The 20,630-nt window shown below is 44.5% G+C and overlaps 2 protein-coding genes across 3 annotated transcripts in view; one reads left to right on the forward strand and one right to left on the reverse strand.

Moving 5' to 3' along the window:
• Positions 1-20,630, forward strand: part of LOC138786721 (zinc finger protein ZFP2-like) — a 380,133-nt gene that overhangs the window by 227,996 nt on the left and 131,507 nt on the right. The window lies entirely within an intron of this gene.
• Positions 1-20,630, reverse strand: part of LOC138786680 (uncharacterized) — a 76,188-nt gene that overhangs the window by 44,494 nt on the left and 11,064 nt on the right. The window contains exons 8-9 of the mRNA XM_069963660.1: positions 17,469-17,590; positions 7,151-7,274 (exon numbers count right to left, since the gene is read on the reverse strand). Coding sequence (XP_069819761.1) covers positions 7,151-7,274; positions 17,469-17,590 — 246 coding nt within the window. The remainder of the gene's footprint in view (positions 1-7,150; positions 7,275-17,468; positions 17,591-20,630) is intronic.

The following is a 20,630-nucleotide window of genomic DNA, read 5'->3' on the forward strand; positions in this document are numbered from 1 at the left end:
CACATTACCTGTAATCTCATTTTTTTATTGTATTTTAGTAACTGCGCTATTCTAATAACCATTACTAGCTGCGGTTTTGCTCCAGCAAATTGGCGCTCCCTTCCTTCTGAGCCCTGCTGTGTGCCCATACAGTGGTTTATGCCCACATATGGGGTACCGTTGTACTCAGGAGAACCTGCGTTACAGATTTTGGGGTACATTTTTTTCTCCCATTCCTCGTGAAATTGAGAAATTTTAAACTAAACGAACATATTATTGGAAAAATTCGAGTTTTTCATTTTTACTGTCTTATTTTGAATACTTTCCTCTAATACCTGTGGGGTCAAATCGCTCACTGCACCCCAAGATGAATTCTTTGAGGGGTGCACTTTCCTAAATGGGGTGACTTTTGGGGGGGTTCTCTTCTGCTGACACTACAGGGGCACTGCAAACGCACCTGGCGCTCAGAAACTTCTTCGGAAAAATCTGCACTGAAAATGCTAATTGGCGCTCCTTCCCTTCTGAGCCCGGCTGGGTGCCCATACAGTGGTTTATGCCCACATATGGGGTACCGTTCTACTCAGGGGAACCTACGTTACAGATTTGGGCATGCAGCTTCTCTCCTGTTCCTCGTGAAATTGAGAAATTTCAAACTAAACAAACATATTATTGGAAAAATTCAGGTTTTTCAATTTTACTGTCTTATGTTGAATACTTTCCTCTAATACCTGTGGGGTCAAAATGGTCACCACACCGCAAGATGAATTCTTTGAGGGGTGCACTTTCCAAAATGGGGTGACTTTTAGGGGGGTTCTCTTCTGCGGACACTACAGGGGCACTGCAAACGCACCTGGCGCTCAGAAACTTCTTCAGCAAAATCTGAACTGAAAATGCTAATTGGCGCTCCTTCCCTTCTGAGCCCTCCTGTGTGGCCATACAGTGGTTTATGCCCACATATGGGGTACCGTTGTACTCAGGAGAACCTGCGTTACAAATTTTGGGGTGCGGATTCTCTCATGTTCCTTGTGAAATTGAGAAATTTTAAACTAAACGAACATATTATTGGAAAAATTCGAGTTTTTCATTTTTACTGTCTAATTTTAAATACTTTGCTCTAATACCTGTGGGGTCAAAATGGTCACCACACCCCTAGATGAATTCTTTGAGGGGTGTACTTTCCAAAATGGGGTGACTTTTGGGGGGGTTCTTTTCTACGGACACTACAGGGGCGCTGCAAACGCACCTGGCGCTCAGAAACTTCTTCAGCAAAATCTGCACTGAAAATGCTAATTGGCGCTCCTTCCCTTCTGAGCCCCGCTGTGTGCCCATACAGTGGTTTATGCCCACATATGGGGTACCGTTGTATTCAGGAGAACCTGCGTTACAATTTTTGGGGTACTTTTTTTCTCTTTTTCCTTGTGAAATTGAGAAATTTCAAACTAAACGAACATATTATTGGAAAAATTCGTGTTTTTCATTTTTACTGTCTAATTTTGAATACTTTCCTCTAATGCATGTGGGGTCAAAATGCTCATCCTACCCCAAGATGAATTCTTTGAGGGGTGTACTTTCGAAAATGGAGTGACTTTTGGGGGGATTCTATTCTGCTGACACTACAGGGGCACTGCAAACGCACCTGGCGCTCAAACTTTTTAAAAAAGCTAATTGGCGCTCCTTCCCTTCTGAGCCCGGCTGTGTGCCCATACAGTGGTTTACGCCCACATATGGGGTACCGTTGTACTCAAGAGAACCTGCGTTACAAATTTTTGGGTGCAGATTCTCTCATGTTCCTTTTGGAAAGGAGAAACTTTAATCTAAACATATATATTATTGGAAAATTAAAATTTTCGATTTTTTTAAGGCCTAATTGTGAATACTTTCCTCCAGCCCCTGTAGGGTTAAAATGCTCATTATACCCCTAGATTAATTCTTTAAGGTGTCTAGTTTCCAAAATGGGGTCACTTATTGGGGTTTCCAGTATACAAGCCTCCTAAACCCACTTAAAAAAAGAACTGGTCCCTAAAAAAATCAGTTTTGGAAATTTTATGAAAATGTGATAATTTGCTAATAGATTTCTAAGCCCCATAACAGCCTAAAAAAGTAAAATATGTTTCCCAAATTATGCCAGAATAAAGAGGACATATTGGTAATGTGATTTAGTAACTAATTTATGTGCTATGACTTCCTTTTTTAGAAGCAGAGAATTTCATAAGTTCATAAAATGCTAAATTTTCAAATTTTTCATGATATTTTGATGTTTTTCACAAAAAACACACAAAGTAATGACCAAATTTTGCCACTAATATAAAGTGCCATATGTGACGAAAAAACAATCTCAGAATCGCTAGCATACGTTAAAGCATCACTGAGCTATAAGCGCATAAAGTGAGACAGGTCAGATTTTGAAAAATGAGCCTGGTCATTAAGGCCAAAACAGGCTGCGGAGGCAAGGGGTTAAAATTCTGGGGCCTATATGTTATTAATATTTTAACCCCTTCCCCCAATATGACATCCAGGGAAGTCAGGAAAAGCAGTGCCAAACTGCATCATGCATATGTTGTGTTTTTTACAAAAAAACTACTGAGCGTATCAACCAAAATATACCACAAACATAAAGAGGAATATGTAATGAAAGCGATAGTTAAAAGCATCTCAGAGTTATAACTACATAAAGAGAGACAGGTCAGATTGGAAAAATAGGCCCTGGGCATTAAAGGGGTACTCCAGCGTGGGGGCACTTTTTTGCTGGGACCGGGGAGGAGGTGGCCGAGGGAAAAGACGTCCACTCACCTCCCCGGTTCCAGCGGCGGGTCCCACATTGCGGCACTCCGCTGCCCGGTTCCCGGCCGCTTCCTGGTGTCTGACGCGGGCCCGAGACGTGACGTCTCAAGTCCGCTCAGCCACTCAGTGAAGGAGGCGGGATCTGAGCGGACTTGAAACGAATCCCGCCTCTTTCACTGAGTGGCTGAGCTGACCTGAGACGTCACGTCTCGGGCCCGTGCCAGACACCCGGAAGCGGCCAGGAACCGATGCGGGACCCGCCGCTGGAACCGGGTAGGTCCCAGCAAAAAAGTGCCTCCCGCTGGAGTACCCCTTTAAGGCCAAAACAGGCTGCGGAGGCAAGGGGTTAATAAAGAGGCAGTGACTGGTTAAAAAATAAAATTTTCCTACCAAAGAACTTGTGTCCTGACTTCTCTTTATTTAGTTATAATATTTAATGTAGAATATGTCTTATGATTGTCTTAAACCTGGATGTGGGATCGTGTTTTCTTTCAGGTTAGGCCGATCTGACTTCATCGCTTCTTCCAGGGGAGGCCGGGTCTCAGGATCTCTATGAGTCTTTTCCATGCAGTACTGGTGGATGCTTCATCCTCTATCTGCTTTCACCAGGTCAGATGTCTTAGAGGAATGCCTAGCTAAAACTTCCTTAAATGGCTCAGACAAAGTTTTCCTGTCGGTTTGTGGAGCCTTTCGGAGGACTTGTCTGGTAGGTTCTCTCTTGGACTTTGGCGAGTGCACACTACCTATTCCCCTCTCCCTCTTGCTTTATCCGCTTTGTTCCTCTTCCCCCTCTCTGTGGCCTCCCTTAGTTTCTTTCCCTATTATCTTTACTCAATTTTCTTATGTGTTTTTGGTTTTATTCTTTTTCTCTTTTCATACTTGTCCTGTTTTGTTTGAATAGAAAAGGTGAAAATACTTGGACGATGTCTTTGGGCCCCCTTCAATGCTATACAGTTCCAGGTCACTACTCGGCTACTGGAATTTTTCTTCTGCACTTATGTTTGATTGATTTGGATCTTAAGCTGTTACTGTTTGATCTGGTCCGACATACGCATGTAGTGTCGCTACCCGCAGTACCTTGTTCAACATAATAGTGGTAAAGCCATCGGCAGTAAGGAGACAGGACACAGAGAAGGAACAAAAAAAACAGAAATCACAGGAGGCAAAGCTCGAAAGAGTGGCATCTGCTCCAGTGAGAAGCACGCTTTAAACAACAACAGGGGAGAGCGATAAGCCGCACATGCTCACTCACCACCCCGATGTGCCGAAGGCCCGAAGTCCACCCTACCTGAAAAAGGATCCGAGCTACCACCGGCTTATGATGAAAAGTCATAGACACACATGACCACTGCTGCAGGATGTATATCCCATCCTAAACCTCCACCGCTCGGAGCAGGAAGAATAGGGAATACGTCCTATGGAAGCACAGGGAACAATGGACTTCTGCCTGAACGTCTCTTCTGGGTTTCCTAGGGTTATTTATAGCACCTGGAATTATTAGTTATTTTATCATTATTAATTATAATTGTTTCTTCTGCGGGGCGGGATGAGATTCCTTGTCAACCTATTTGTTTCCTTTTCTGCCGTTCCCTTCTTTCCTCCAGACTATACATATTTAAATCCTTAAAGCGACTCTGTACCAACTGTGCAACCCCCCCCCCCCCCCCAAATACCTTTTTGTAGCTTATGCTGAGTTCACACTACGTTTTTCCTATTCATTTTCATTTGCGCTGTCCGTGGCACCTCTGTGGTGTCTCCTCTCCGCGTTGTGCCCAGCCCTGCCCCCCCCGCATACCATGGTGCTGCCTGCTGCCTGAGTCATATTCTTCAATTCTTTGCATATGTGCCGTTGCGTGACGATCCCGCGCAGACGCAGTGACGCTCTAGCCTAGTCGGAGAAGCCCTTTCGCGGGATCGGCGCACAACTGTGCATGAACAAGGGATTGAAGATGATGACTTAGGCAGCGGGTGACACCATGGTATGCGGCGGGGGCAGTGACAGGCAGGAAAGGCGGTGCAGCGCCAGACGCATCACTACCATGGGGCGGGCACGACGCAGAGAGGACACACAACAGATGCGGCGTGGACCTGGCAACATCACTGCAGCGGCACCGGGGGGGTTAAAACAACAGCGCATGGGCACTGACATCTAACACTGTGCGGGTGGAATGCAAGGCAGGGGTGTGACAGAGACCACCACCACACAGGCGGCGCTGGCCTAGGGCACGAACACTCTAGTCACCAGCCTCTTCTCTACTACAGATGTCAGGGAACTGGTCTGTAGTCACCGGCCTCTTCTCTACTACAGATGTCAGGTAACTGGTCTGTAGTCACCGGCCTCTTCTCTACTACAGATGTCAGTTAACTGGTCTGTAGTCACCGGCCTCTTCTTTACTACAGATGTCAAGTAACTGGTGTGTAGTCACCGGCCTCTTCTCTACTACAGATGTCAGGTAACTGGTGTGTAGTCACGGCCTCTTCTCTACTACAGATGTCAGGAAACTGGTGTGTAGTCACTGGCCTCTTCTCTACTACAGATGTCAGGTAACTGGTGTGTAGTCACCGGCCTCTTCTCTACTACAGATGTCAGGTAACTGGTCTGTAGTCACCGGCCTCTTCTCTACTACAGATGTCAGGTAACTAGTGTGTAGTCACCGGCCTCTTCTCTACTACAAATGTCAGGTAACTAGTCTGTAGTCACCGACCTCTTTTCTACTACAGATGTCAGGTAACTGGTCCGTAGTCACCAGCCTCTTCTCTACTACAGATGTCAGGTAACTGGTCTGTAGTCACCAGCCTCTTCTCTATTACAGATGTCAGGTTACTGGTCTGTAGTCATCAGCCTCTTCTCCACTACAGATGTCAGGTAACTGGTGTGTAGTCACCGGCCTCTTCTCTACTACAGATGTCAGACAACTGGTCTGTAGTCACCGGCCTCTTCTCTACTACAGATGCCAGTTAACTGGTGTGTAGTCACCGGCCTCTTCTCTACTACAGATGTCAGGTAACTGGTGTGTAGTCACCGGCCTCTTCTCTACTACAGATGTCAGGTAACTGGTGTGTAGTCACCGGCCTCTTCTCTACTACAGATGTCAGGTAACTGGTGTGTAGTCACCGGCCTCTTCTCTACTACAGATGTCAGATAACTGGTCTGTAGTCACCGGCCTCTTCTCTACTACAGATGTCAGGTAACTAGTGTGTAGTTACCGGCCTCTTCTCTACTACAGATGTCAGGTAAATGGTCTGTAGTCACCGGCCTCTTTTCTACTACAGATGTCAGGTAACTGGTCTGTAGTCACCAGCCTCTTCTCTATTACAGATGTCAGGTTACTGGTCTGTAGTCATCAGCCTCTTCTCCACTACAGATGTCAGGTAACTGGTGTGTAGTCACCGGCCTCTTCTCTACTATAGATGTCAGACAACTGGTCTGTAGTCACCGGCCTCTTCTCTACTACAGATGTCAGACAACTGGTCTGTAGTCACCGGCCTCTTCTCTACTACAGATGTCAGTTAACTGGTGTGTAGTCACCGGCCTCTTCTCTACTACAGATGTCAGTTAACTGGTGTGTAGTCACCGGCCTCTTCTCTACTACAGATGTCAGGTTACTAGTCTGTAGTCACCGGCCTCTTCTCTACTACAGATGTCAGGTAACTGGTCTGTACTCACCGGCCTCTTCTCTACTACAGATGTCAGACAACTGGTCTGTAGTCACCGGCCTCTTCTCTACTACAGATGTCAGGTAACTGGTCTGTAGTCACCGGCCTCTTCTCGACTACAGATGTCAGGTAACTGGTCTGTAGTCACCGGCCTCTTTTCTACTACAGATGTCAGGTAACTGGTGTGTAGTCACCAGCCTCTTCTCTACTACAGATGTCAGGTAACTGGTGTGTAGTCACCAGCCTCTTCTCTACTACAGATGTCAGGTAACTGGTCTGTAGTCACCGGCCTCTTCTCTATTACAGATGTCAGGTTACTGGTCTGTAGTCATCAGCCTCTTCTCCACTACAGATGTCAGGTAACTGGTGTGTAGTCACCGGCCTCTTCTCTACTACAGATGTCAGGTAACTGGTCTGTAGTCACCGGCCTCTTCTCTACTACAGATGTCAGGTAAATGGTCTGAACATCTGTTAATATGGTTGGTTATACAGACCCATCATAGGGTCAGTAATCATAGATCAGAGTTCTATATCTAGGATGGAAACCATCTGGACCCATCACCTTATTAACGCTAAAAGCTCAAGTTCCTCTGAAACACTGGCATCAGAGAGCATTGGAGCTGAACCTGGAGGAAATGTATTATAGGATTATAGGGTGCCACTGTATGAGGGAGTATACAGCAGAGAAGACTGACAGGACACAGAGCTTATAATATTTTATCCAGGCGGTTACCTGTACTGATGTCCTCCTTATACTGCTCATCACTGCTGTCATCTGTCCCCTCTTCTTCTTCCTCTTCTTTTACCCTTATGTCTGTAGCATTGATATCATTCAGATCTTCAGTCTGATTTCTGAGCTGTGAAATAAACAAGGTAAGATTATAAGGCAGTAGGAGAAGTCAGGTGGGATGTGCAGATCATAGGGAAGATCTCCATCTACCTGATCCTGATCCTGTGGGAGAAGAGGACGGGGACATCTCTCTGGTGCTGTTCTCTTACTGGATCTGACTGGAGGGAACACATACAGAGACTGAATTCATTCTTTCCATCCAGATAATACAGAGAGGAGGTGTGTATATAGTCCTGTCTATTACCTGCTGATGGGAGGGGCTGCTGATCCTCCAGCATCACATCCTTGTACTGATCCTTGTGTCCTTCTACATACTCCCACTCCTCCATGGAGAAATAGACCGCCACGTCCTGACACCTTATAGGAACCTGACACACACAATGATCACACAGTCATCCCCCCCACCCCTCCAGTGGTGTTACTGTATAATGTCCCAGCATTCCCAGCAGCCACAGTCTCACCTCTCCACTCAGCAGCTCCACCATCTTGTTGGTGACTTCTAGGATCTTCTCTTCCTCCATTTCCTCATGTATCAGGGGCCCCGGGATTGGGCTCAGGGTTCTTCCCCATCCTTCACACCCAGGGGCCCCACAGCGCCCACTAGAGGACTTCTTCACTACTGTGTAATCCTGTGTATGGAGAGACACATTACTATCACTCCATCCATTCCCAGAATCCCTCACCTCTCCAGTCCTATCCATCTGTTATTCCATAGATAAGAATGATGTCATGATGACATCACTCCCAGAATCCCTCACCTCTCCAGTCCTATCCATCTGTTATTCCATAGATAAGAATGATGTCATGATGACATCACTCCCAGAATCCCTCACCTCTCCAGTCCTATCCATCTGTTATTCCATAGATAAGAATGATGTCATGATGACATCACTCCCAGAATCCCTCACCTCCCCAGTCCTATCCATCTGTTATTCCATAGATAAGAATGATGTCATGATGACATCACTCCCAGAATCCCTCACCTCCCCAGTAAGCAGGAAGAGTATGTGTAGGGTGAGGGTTATTATCCTGTCGGCCATCTTGTCTCTGTCTCTCTCCATGGTTGATGGGTCGGTCTCTTATATAGAAGATATCAGCAGAGGATCCTGGAGGGAAGAGGAGGAGACAATGTAATGCGGCTCTAGATTCCTGGAGATAGAAATATACATGGACAGGAGGGGATATGGGGGAACATGGGAGGAGACAATGTAATATATCGGGGGGATGAAGCTTCTCATAGACGTCACTTATATCTCGCTCTCCTGTTCCCTCCGCGGCTCCTGATAATGCAGCTCTGTTATATTCTCTGCAATAAGCTGCGGTGTAATACATCACATAACCTGAGGGAAATGGTGGCGCTGCTGTATATAGGAGAGAGCGGCCGGGATACAATCCCTGATACATATATATATATATATATACTGTACCTCCAGCTGCAGATACAGGAGCCGTGTGCTTCCCCTGTGCTTCCAGGACCTGCCATGATGTCACAGTCATGTGATCAGTCACATGGAGGAGGAGGAGTCACATGATCAGGGGCTGCTGCTCAGTGTATGCAGGACTCTGCTGTGCTGGATGAGCTGAAGTGATGTGTATGCAGCAGAGCTGTGTGTGTGATGTGTGTGGAGCAGAGCTGTGTGTGTGTGATGTGTGTGGAGCAGAGCTGTGTGTGTGTGATGTGTGTGGAGCAGAGCTGTGTATGTGTGTGTTATATATGCCTGCAGCAGAGCCCTGTGTGTAATGTACATACAGTAGCGGATCATAATAGGTCCGTTTCGGACAGTAGCCCTTCTGAGGGGCCCATGGCCATCCAAACATACTTATACTTTCAGTGGTGGTTTATCTTCAGGCTACAGTTCTGCTTTTCAAAAAAAAAAAAAAAAAAAAAAAAGGGGGCTGCTTTTTACTGCAATTTTGCACGAATCAGGGCAAAACTGCAACCATGAAACAATTCAGTAACATTAGAGAACATACTGAAGGATCTTAACATGTGACAATGATGTCACCACAGGTCCTTTACAGGCTGCACTATGGGGGAAAAAGACTAAAGCTAGTGCTGTTACATAGTTACAGTGGGTTAGGGGCCCAAGCTTGGCGAACAGCCCGGGGCCCATAGTAAAGTTAATCCGCCCCTGTGTACATGTAGCTGAGCTGTATATATGTAATGTACATGTAGCTGAGCTGTATATGTGTGTAATGTACATGTAGCTGAGCTGTATATATGTAATGTACATGTAGCTGAGCTGTATATGTGTGTAATGTACATGTAGCTGAGCTGTATATATGTAATGTACATGTAGCTGAGCTGTATATGTGTAATGTACATGTAGCTGAGCTGTATATGTGTGTAATGTACATGTAGCTGAGCTGTATGTGTAATGAACATGTAGCTGAGCTGTATATGTGTGTAATGTACATGTAGCTGAGCTGTATATGTGTGTAATGTACATGTAGCTGAGCTGTATGTGTAATGAACATGTAGCTGAGCTGTATATGTGTAATGTACATGTAGCTGAGCTGTATATGTGTGTGTAATGTACATGTAGCTGAGCTGTATATGTGTGTAATGTACATGTAGCTGAGCTGTATATATGTGTAATGTACATGTAGCTGAGCTGTATATGTGTGTAATGTACATGTAGCTGAGCTGTATATATGTGTAATGTACATGTAGCTGAGCTGTATATATGTGTAATGTACATGTAGCTGAGCTGTATGTGTGTAATGTACATGTAGCTGAGCTGTATATGTGTGTAATGTACATGTAGCTGAGCTGTATGTGTGTAATGTACATGTAGCTGAGCTGTATATGTGTAATGTACATGTAGCTGAGCTGTATATGTGTAATGTACGTGTAGCTGAGCTGTATATATGTGTAATGTACATGTAGCTGAGCTGTATATGTGTAATGTACATGTAGCTGAGCTGTATGTGTGTAATGTACATGTAGCTGAGCTGTATGTGTGTAATGTACATGTAGCTGAGCTGTATATGTGTAATGTACATGTAGCTGAGCTGTATATGTGTAATGTACATGTAGCTGAGCTGTATATATGTGTAATGTACATGTAGCTGAGCTGTATATGTGTAATGTACATGTAGCTGAGCTGTATGTGTGTAATGTACATGTAGCTGAGCTGTATGTGTGTAATGTACATGTAGCTGAGCTGTATATATGTGTAATGTACATGTAGCTGAGCTGTATGTGTGTAATGTACATGTAGCTGAGCTGTATATGTGTGTAATGTACATGTAGCTGAGCTGTATATATGTGTAATGTACATGTAGCTGAGCTGTATATGTGTGTAATGTACATGTAGCTGAGCTGTATATGTGTAATGTACATGTAGCTGAGCTGTATGTGTGTAATGTACATGTAGCTGAGCTGTATATGTGTAATGTACATGTAGCTGAGCTGTATATGTGTGTAATGTACATGTAGCTGAGCTGTATATGTGTAATGTACATGTAGCTGAGCTGTATATATGTGTGTTATGTACATGTAGCTGAGCTGTATATGTGTAATGTACATGTAGCTGAGCTGTATATATGTGTAATGTAGCTGAGCTGTATGTGTGTAATGTACATGTAGCTGAGCTGTATATGTGTAATGTACATGTAGCTGAGCTGTATATGTGTGTAATGTACATGTAGCTGAGCTGTATATGTGTGTAATGTACATGTAGCTGAGCTATATGTGTGTAATGTACATGTAGCTGAGCTGTATATGTGTAATGTACATGTAGCTGAGCTGTATATATGTGTAATGTACATGTAGCTGAGCTGTATATGTGTAATGTACATGTAGCTGAGCTGTATGTGTGTGTAATGTACATGTAGCTGAGCTGTATATGTGTAATGTACATGTAGCTGAGCTGTATATATGTGTAATGTACATGTAGCTGAGCTGTATGTGTGTAATGTACATGTAGCTGAGCTGTATATATGTGTAATGTACATGTAGCTGAGCTGTATGTGTGTAATGTACATGTAGCTGAGCTGTATGTGTGTAATGTACATGTAGCTGAGCTGTATATGTGTGTAATGTACATGTAGCTGAGCTGTATATGTGTGTAATGTACATGTAGCTGAGCTGTATATATGTGTAATGTACATGTAGCTGAGCTGTATATATGTGTAATGTACATGTAGCTGAGCTGTATGTGTGTAATGTACATGTTGCTGAGCTGTGTGTGTAATGTACATGTAGCTGAGCTGTATGTGTGTAATGTACATGTAGCTGAGCTGAATGTGTGTAATGTACATGTAGCTGAGCTGTATATGTGTAATGTACATGTAGCTGAGCTATATGTGTGTAATGTACATGTAGCTGAGCTGTATATGTGTAATGTACATGTAGCTGAGCTGTATATGTGTGTAATGTACATGTAGCTGAGCTGTATATGTGTAATGTACATGTAGCTGAGCTGTATGTGTGTAATGTACATGTAGCTAAGCTGTATGTGTGTGTAATGTACATGTAGCTGAGCTGTATATGTGTAATGTACATGTAGCTGAGCTGTATATGTGTAATGTACATGTAGCTGAGCTGTATGTGTGTAATGTACATGTAGCTAAGCTGTATGTGTGTGTAATGTACATGTAGCTGAGCTGTATGTGTGTAATGTACATGTAGCTGAGCTGTATATATGTGTAATGTACATGTAGCTGAGCTGTATATGTGTAATGTACATGTAGCTGAGCTGTATATATGTGTAATGTACATGTAGCTGAGCTGTATATGTGTAATGTACATGTAGCTGAGCTGTTTATGTGTGTAATGTACATGTAGCTGAGCTGTATGTGTATAATGTACATGTAGCTGAGCTGTATGTGTACACAGTAGAGCTGTATATGCGTAATGAACAGTGATCAGCGAGCATGCTCGTCCAAGCTTGGTACTCGTTCAAGTATTAGGGTACTCGATGCTAGTCGATACTCGAGAAAATGGCATCATCCGTTTCCTGTTTGACCACAAGTTTGGCCGCAATTTCTCAGCCAATCAACATGCAGGAGACTCTTTGGTACATCCTGTGACCACGTGGGACCCATACATGTCGATAGCAGCGATTGGTTGGCCAGATCAGATGACCCTGCCATATAGCTGCTGCTTGTCAGGGAGAGCGTTAGGGAGGGAATTAGCGTTCCAGTAGGCAGGGATACTATAGAAAGAAGCCAACAGCCCATGTAAGGGTTTAAAATCATTTTTTTTTTTTTTTTTTTAAAAAAGGACAAACTATTTTATTTCTATTTTAATTCTATTATATTCTATTTTACCTATTTTCATGTCTATGGTGGGTCTGTATCTTGCTGTTGCATTTTTCTGTGCATTATTTTTTTTTGTATTACTCCAGACTGCTGGCTGGGACTTGCAGTGCAGCTACCATGATTTCAGCAGCACACTGTGGTGATCGGCTGCTGGCAGAAAGGGGACAGCAGGTGGTGCATACAGACCCCAAAGAAGTCCTCAGTACTATTATATTTTTAGTGGCTGGTGCTGCTGCTGTTGTACATTGTATTGCTGTGATTTGTAGTACAGCTGCATAGAACCTCACTGCTCATTGTCCTGTGTAACAGGGGGCTTACACCATTTACCACCACCACATACACACAGACTATACGACAGCCTCCAAAAACTAGTGTGACTAGTATATTTTCTTATTTCTTCGTGCAGTCATATCCAAGCTCACTGCTAATTGCCCTGTGTAAGAGGGTGGCATACAGTATATAGCAACACTTACACTTAGCTACTGAGGCAAGGTCAGTCACAGAACCGGTTGGAAGAGGAAGATGGGTAGGCAGAGGGAGAAGCAGGGCCAGAGCAAGTAGATCAGCAACTGTTTCACGGAGTCAAACTCCTGTGGCCAGGTCTAGATGTTCGCAAGCCTGGAGGTTCTTTAAAGAAACTGCGGATGACCGATGGACTGTAGTGTGCAACCTGTGCCATGCCAGGATCAGCAGGGGAGCCACCACTACCAGCCTAACCACTACCAGCATGCGCAGGCATATGAGTGCTAAACACCCCACTCAGTGGAACCCAGGCCACTCAGTGACTGCAAGTCACACCCCTGCTCCTTCCCCTGTGCTGGCTCTGTCAGTCCCCCCGCCCAGGCCCCAGGCACGAGCGCCTCCCGCCCTACACCCACCCCTTTACCTCCACTATGCTCCACACCCTCCAGCAAGGTGTCCAAGCGCAGCGTTCAACTGTCCCCACAACAGACCTTTGAACAGAAGCGCAAAAACACTGCCACTCACACGCATGCACAAGCTCTAAATGTGCACATAGGCAAACTGCTAAGCCTGGAGATGCTGCGCTATCGGCTGGTAGAGACAGAGGCCTTTAGGAACCTCATGGCGTTGGCTGCCCCTCGGTACTCTACTGTGTCAGGCCCACTTTATGGTCTTTTTTTTCATCTTCAATATCAATTTTCAAATCAAATCGACTTCAATTCAAGTGCTATTTTGCAGAGCTGTCAGGTCATCTATTGTATCTCCAAGATACAAGCCACCATTCAAAGGAACAGACAGTGAAAATGGTGGATCCTAATTTAGCATCCTTGTGTTGTCCATTTTGAACCATATTATCTGTGGATGTCAACTTGCGGGTGTTCTCTGCCGTCCTTTCATTTTTTAGCTGTCTCAAAGGCAGTAGTCAGCTGCTCGTTAAAGGCCACATTATGGCCTTTTTTTAATCTTCAATTTCAATTTTCAAATCAAATCAACTTCAATTTGACTAATAGTTGAATTCAAATTCGACTATTTTGCAGGACTGTCTGGTCATCTATTGTATCTCCGTGGTGTCAGGCTAAGTTTTTGGGTGGTTCATATGCTACATCTGTTTTAATGGTTCCCTGTGTTCTCACTGACATGCTGTGTCAGGCGAAATGTACCCACGCGGTGGAATTCCACCTTCCAGATGGTAGTCAAGGTTTATCAGCAACGCAGAGCCATTGTGGAATGTCAGATGTCAATCTCGGCAAGAACGGTAGTCAGGTCAGTCAGCTTCCTCAAATCTACAATGAGGAGTGGACGTGGATGTCTGCTATCTGTCAGGTACTGGGCCCCTTTGAGGAGTCAACACAGATGGTCAGCGGTGATGCTGCCATCATCAGCCTCACCATCCCGCTGCTGTGTCTGCTTCAAACCTCCCTGCTCAGCCTGAAGTCTGAGACTTTGCCTTCGTCTCAGGAGACGGGGGAAGAACATCCGCCGCCAGATAGCTGGCCCACCCTCACGTTTGTTTCTCAGCACGAAGTAGAGGAGGAAGAGAAGACTGCTGCCGTGAATGAAGAGGGAACCCATGCTCAATCTTTAGCTGTTGAGGGTGTATGGCCTGAAGAGGAGGACTTAGTGGAGGAGGAGGAGGAAATTGAGAGTCAGCCTATTGAGGAGAGGGAATTTTTGCGTGTTGGGACCCTGGCGCACATGGCTGACTTTATGTTAGGCTGTCTTTCCCGTGTCCCTGGGTTTAAAATTTTTTTTGACAACACCGATTACTGGGTGTTCACCCTCCTTGTCCCTCGGTACAAGCAGAACTTTTCCACTCTCATTCCTGTCGAGGAACGCAGTATGAGAGTGAATCAATATCAACAGGCCCTGGTGCAGAAGCTGAAAATGTACTTCCCATTTCACACCACTAGCGCCAGAGGACGTAGTTCTGTGGGCCAAAAAGCGGGGGAGAGGAGGGTTGGAGCAGGCAGTTTGTCAAGGGGCAGGGGAACACTCTCCAAGGCCTTTGACAATTTCATGGCACCCCAGTAAGACTGTCACCCGTCCCTAATCTAGACAGAGAAGGGGGGAGGCCTTTAGAAAGATGGTGAGAAAGTACCTTGCTGACCATACCAACGTCCTTCCCGATCACTCTGCTACATACAACTACTGGGTTGCAAAGCTGGATACTTGGCCCGAACTGGCTTTTTCTGCCTTGGATTTCAAGCCTGGATTTCACCTGAATTCAACTGCCCACCCGGGGAAAGCAGCTCAACATGAGGATTCTTCGTATATCCTCTCCTCCTCCTTCAATTCTCAGCCAACAGCCTATTCTTCTTCCGCCATGCTGTGTCTGGCATAATTTTTGGGAGGCTCACCTGCTACTGCTTCTACCTGGGTCACTCTGTCATCACCGCCATGCTGTGTCTGGCATATGTTTTGGGAGGCTCACTTGCTACCTCACTTTTAATGGTTCTCTGTGTCCTCACTGCCATGCTGTGTCAGGCCTAATTTTTGTGAGGTTGAACGCCTGCCTTATCTACCTTGTTCACTGAGTTCTCACTGCCATGCTGTGTCTGGCATAATTGTTGGGAGGCTCACTTTCTACCTCACTTTTAATGGTTCCCTGTGTCCTCCCTGCCATGCTGTGTCAGGCATAATTTTTGGGAGGTTCCACGGCTGCCTCATCTAAACGCTGGTAAAGGCCACTTTTATGGTGTTTTTTTTTAATGTTCAATTTCAGTTTTCAAAGAACACCGCAGACATTCACTACTTAGCTTCTCGCAACTTATGGGGCCTCAGGGTACACCGCTGTTAAAACTGCAGCAGTGTGAACAGGTGATCATGTGGAGGGAACAAACTTCATGCAGATGTTGTCCTTGGTGTGATTTGAACCCAGGACCCCAGCGCTGCAAGGTTACAGTGCTAACCACTGAGCCACTCAAATTCAAACTCAAAGCAGCGGTGGGGAGAAGTGGTGAGTCACATGATACAGGGAAAATTACCCCAACTGCTAAAGTAGTCAGGGGATGTCATGCCCCAGCCCAGGTCAGTCTAGTAACATAAAAAGAGAAGTTATTAAGGGGGGAGGAGGGGAGCAGTCAGCTTGTCAGGCACAGGCAAGGGAACACTCTCCAAGCCCTTTGAACTTCAAAGTAACCTTCAGGCCTTTGACCGTGGTCACATGTGCCTTGCCTATCTTGGTCTGGGTCAGCACTATTGTCTTGATGTTGCACAGAATTTGGCGTAATGGTGCGATTAGGCAGCCTCAGAGGCATCCATGCATGCTGCCCCTGCTGTTTCCTGTCCATTTCCGTGGTGTTTCCATCATTTTCTGAGGTTGACAGGTTTTCACACAACCTTTCCTGTGCCAAGCTTGGGTCCCCTGCATAAATGCTCGAGTTTCACATTGACGTCATTTACCTCAGCAGGGGATGTATCACACCCGACGAACGAACTTACTACCCTGACCGAGAGGATCACCACTAGTATACAAACCTTTAAGACAGAAACAGAATTACAGAAAAGAAAGAACTTGATCAGGAACGCTGAAGACTATGCGCTTTACCCAGTTTACAAGTGGCAGGATCCACATGGCTTCCAAAAAGGCAAACCAGACAAAAATTCTGATCTCCTGTATCTGGGTCCAACTCCAACAAAAGCAGCATCCCGAGCTTAACCGTGCCTACAACTTCAAGACTTCCTCTGGGCGCATGACATAGAGAAGAGAACAATTGAGCTACAATGTTGTATCGGCATCTTTGTCTACCAGATCACATGTAGGCACAGACTCTCTCCTCTAGAACCCTAAGCCCAGATATCCCTTCTACAGAAGAGACTATCGTTTTGTCCTTCATGCCATTTTGACACATTCCAACTAGACTTGGACCTACAATGTTTCTCCAGGAATTGCAGGTTAAAGGTGCCACCTTTAACAGAGACTTACACAGGACATCGGCACCTACACTTGTAGACCTGGCTTTGTTGGGCCTCAAGAAGAGAGGACGGTTCCTGGCACCGAGAAATTCCCCGGCCATGGAGACATCTAAAGGGGCCCCGATGTGGGCGCCCTTCTCACCTATTTTAGCAGGCCTTTATATGGCCTGGTGGAAGTCATTGTACACATTCACACCATTCAACCCATTCCTTAATCGTTTCATTGATGATATGCTGTTCGTATGGAAAGGAAATTGTCACAATTTATCATTTACACATCATTTACATTCTACTGAAATAGCATTTTTGGATATAAAATTGTATGCATTGTCTGATGATCAGTCAGTACAAACATCATTATACCGTAAGCCCACGGCGGGCAACACTCTACTTCACGCAACACCCCAGTTACACTATTTGAGCAATACCAGTTGGGGAACTTACTAGAATTAAACGCATATGCTCAAATAATGAAGATTATGAAAGACAGTGTGAATTATCCCCAAAACGTCAACGGGGATATACTGTACAACCAGAAATTTAGCACAAACCGTACCGAAGTACCTGTCACTTTTTCCTCACGATTTTCCTTAGAATATCCTCGTATTTTACAGATCTTTAACAAAAACCTAGCCATTTTGATACAGGATAACATCTTAACAGAGATGGTTATTAAACCTGCCGACAAAGGCCAGAGGGGTTAATTTATGGCCACCGTGCGGCGTGATGGCGTCAGCCATAAATTACCCCCTCTGGAGCTATCCCAGCTCACACGGTTCGGCGTGTCAGGAGACCAGAACACTTATTTTTGTGTATGTGGGGGGACCCGGACCGAACGTACCTGATTATCTAACAGATATCCCCTTTGGCCAACAGGCTTCCTCTAACTGTAGGAGGATCTAGCACACCAGCTACAAGGACTCTTCCGCTCTCTACCTGCATATCTAACTAACCAAACTAGTCTAGTCAGGGCATTCTTTTTATTCTCTTCATCTACAGAGGTTTATATGATGCCATTGCTGCATACTACACTTAGCTTCATCCAGGACCAGTCGAAATAATCTAATCTCGATACTTATTCCATACATTACCTTTATGTACTCAGGAAGTCCACATCTTCCCTGATGACCCTCCGAGTGGGTCACTGTGACTGGATGACCTAATTATGAGGGGAGGAAACGCGTCGGATCCCAAGTGGAATGCAACATTTACTTTAAAATCATGGAGTACATCCACTTTCTCCATTACACCTGATTACTAGACGGACTATTCCACTACCTCATTGACCTAGTGTAGGGAAAGTGTCTGCTAGCAGTAAGGGACGCCTGACTCTGGCGCCCCCAATTTAGACAGGTAGGGGCTAACAGGCGACTTGTACTTACCTCCTATTTTTCCCAAGCAATATAGGGAGAGTTTCTGGATTACCTGGTGAGCACAACGATTGTCGGACTGGGATCCACGGACTAAACCCCTTATGTAATCTGGGGCGCAGGTGCAACGAGACAGGGAATCCTATAGATACCATCACAGGCTATCCGCTAGGTATGACCAAGCAGATACTCATTGGTAATAGTCTTCCATTTATTGTAAAAAGTAAAACGCGTTTCGGCCTATATCTTCGGGACAGGCCTTTCTCAAGCTATACAAAGAACTCCACACTCATAGCATACATACATATATATATCTTTCATAAAACACCACCTCCATCGTGGGTATCACTTCCAGGTTACGCAAGTCTAAAAACTTCCACCAAATACATGACAAAAAATATTCATAGTTTCCAGTTCTCCCTGCTAGGAGAGATTCTCCATCACCACCTTCTTCATTCCGCACCTCTCTCAGCAGCTGCCATCCGGTCCTTCACTCGCTCACGGTTTGGGATACGGGAGGATGAATATAAATACCAGGAAGTGAAGGGGCATTCTACGTTTTATCCACTCCATCACAAAGGACATTATATCAAAACTTTTTTTGAACTAGCGATGGAGGATTTCAAAAGAAATATCTCAGGAGGGCAAAACAACAAAAAAGGTAATCTAACACACAAAGAAAGAAGAGCTCTGGAGAATTTAAGAAAAAAAGAAAATGTGGTAATTAGAGGTGCAGGCAAAGGGGGATGTATTGTTATACAGAATAAAGAAAGATTACCTCACAGAAGCATATAAAATCCTAGGGGATGAAAAATATTACAAAACCCTGGAGTTTGAATTACAGTATAACCAATGGATTGAGGAAGCTTTTAAATTAGGTATTTTAAGCAAGGGGATACCACAAATCAAGCTTGCAACGCTCCAGAGGAACAAAACTGCAGGCAGACTAGCCCTTCCAAACCCGTACATATATTTTTTAGCATCTCCGGGGTTGGGGTTGTCAGGAAACTATGGGGCAAACGAGGAGACTAATATCTTGGATTAGAGGTCATAGGTTACCTATTATGGCCCTAGAAACGGGAGATTCTAAATGGAAGGGGAAAGTCCTCCTGACGTTAGTTTTAATAACAAAGGTCTGGACTAAAGGACAAAGGACATGTTTGCTCTTAACCCTTTGAGGACCAGGCCCAAAATGACCCAGTGGACCGCGCAAATTTTGATCTTTGCGCTTTCGTTTTTCCCTCCTCCCCTTCTAAGAGCTCTAGCACTCTCAGTTTTCTATCTACAAGGCCATGTGGGGGCTTGTTGTTTTTTACAGGAATAGTTGTACTGTGTAATGGCGACATTCATTTTACCATAACATGTATGACGGAATCCCAAATATATTATTTATGAAGATATAAATAGGTGAAATCGTAAAAAAGAATGCAATATGGTAACTTGGGGGGTTCCTGTGTCTACGTAATACACTATATGGTAACAGCAACATGATACAATTATTCTATAGGTCAGTCTGAACACAACCATATGCAGGTTACACAGATTCTCTAATGTTATATATATTTTTTTTAATGAAATCCTTTTTTTTGGCAATTAAATATTAATAAAATGGGCCAATTGTGACGCTTATAACGGTTTTATTTTTTTTCACCTACGGGGCTGTATGGGGTGTCATTTTTTCCGCCATGATCTCTAGTTTTTATTAATACCATATTTGTGAAGATCGGACGTTTTGATCACTTATTATTTTTTTAAATATATATAATGTGACATAAATTCGGTAATCCGCGCATTTTTTCCCTCTTTTCGTGTACGCCGTTAACCGTTCGCAATGACGCTTGCTATATTTTAATAGATCAGACAATTACACACACTACGCTATATTATATGTTTATTTATTTATTTTTATTTATATAATAGGAAAGGGGGTGATTTAAACTTTTATTGGGGGAGGGGCTTTGGGGTAGTGTGTTAGTGATTTTTAACTTTTTGTTTTTACACATTTTAAGTCCCTTTGGGGGACTTCTACATACAGTACTTTGATTTCTACACTGATCACTGCTATGCCATAGGCATAGCATTGATCAGTGTTATCGGCGCTCTGCTCATTGAGCCTGCCTGTGCAGGAATAATATATAGCAAGATGTGTATAGCGTACGAGAGGTACCTTGTATAGCAGTTCCTCTGTGTTTGCTCTCCGTAGTCACGAGAACATATACTCACACAAGTGCTGGCTTTGCTTATAAACTTTACTGTTTAATTCGGTTTCTCGTACAGGACAAGGTATTAAGGTGCTCACAGGCTGATACGTGCTCTCCTCTCAGTCCAAACCATCCAACCTCACGGCG

This window comes from Dendropsophus ebraccatus, chromosome 3, assembly GCF_027789765.1.
Source record: "Dendropsophus ebraccatus isolate aDenEbr1 chromosome 3, aDenEbr1.pat, whole genome shotgun sequence".
Lineage (NCBI taxonomy): Eukaryota > Metazoa > Chordata > Amphibia > Anura > Hylidae > Dendropsophus > Dendropsophus ebraccatus.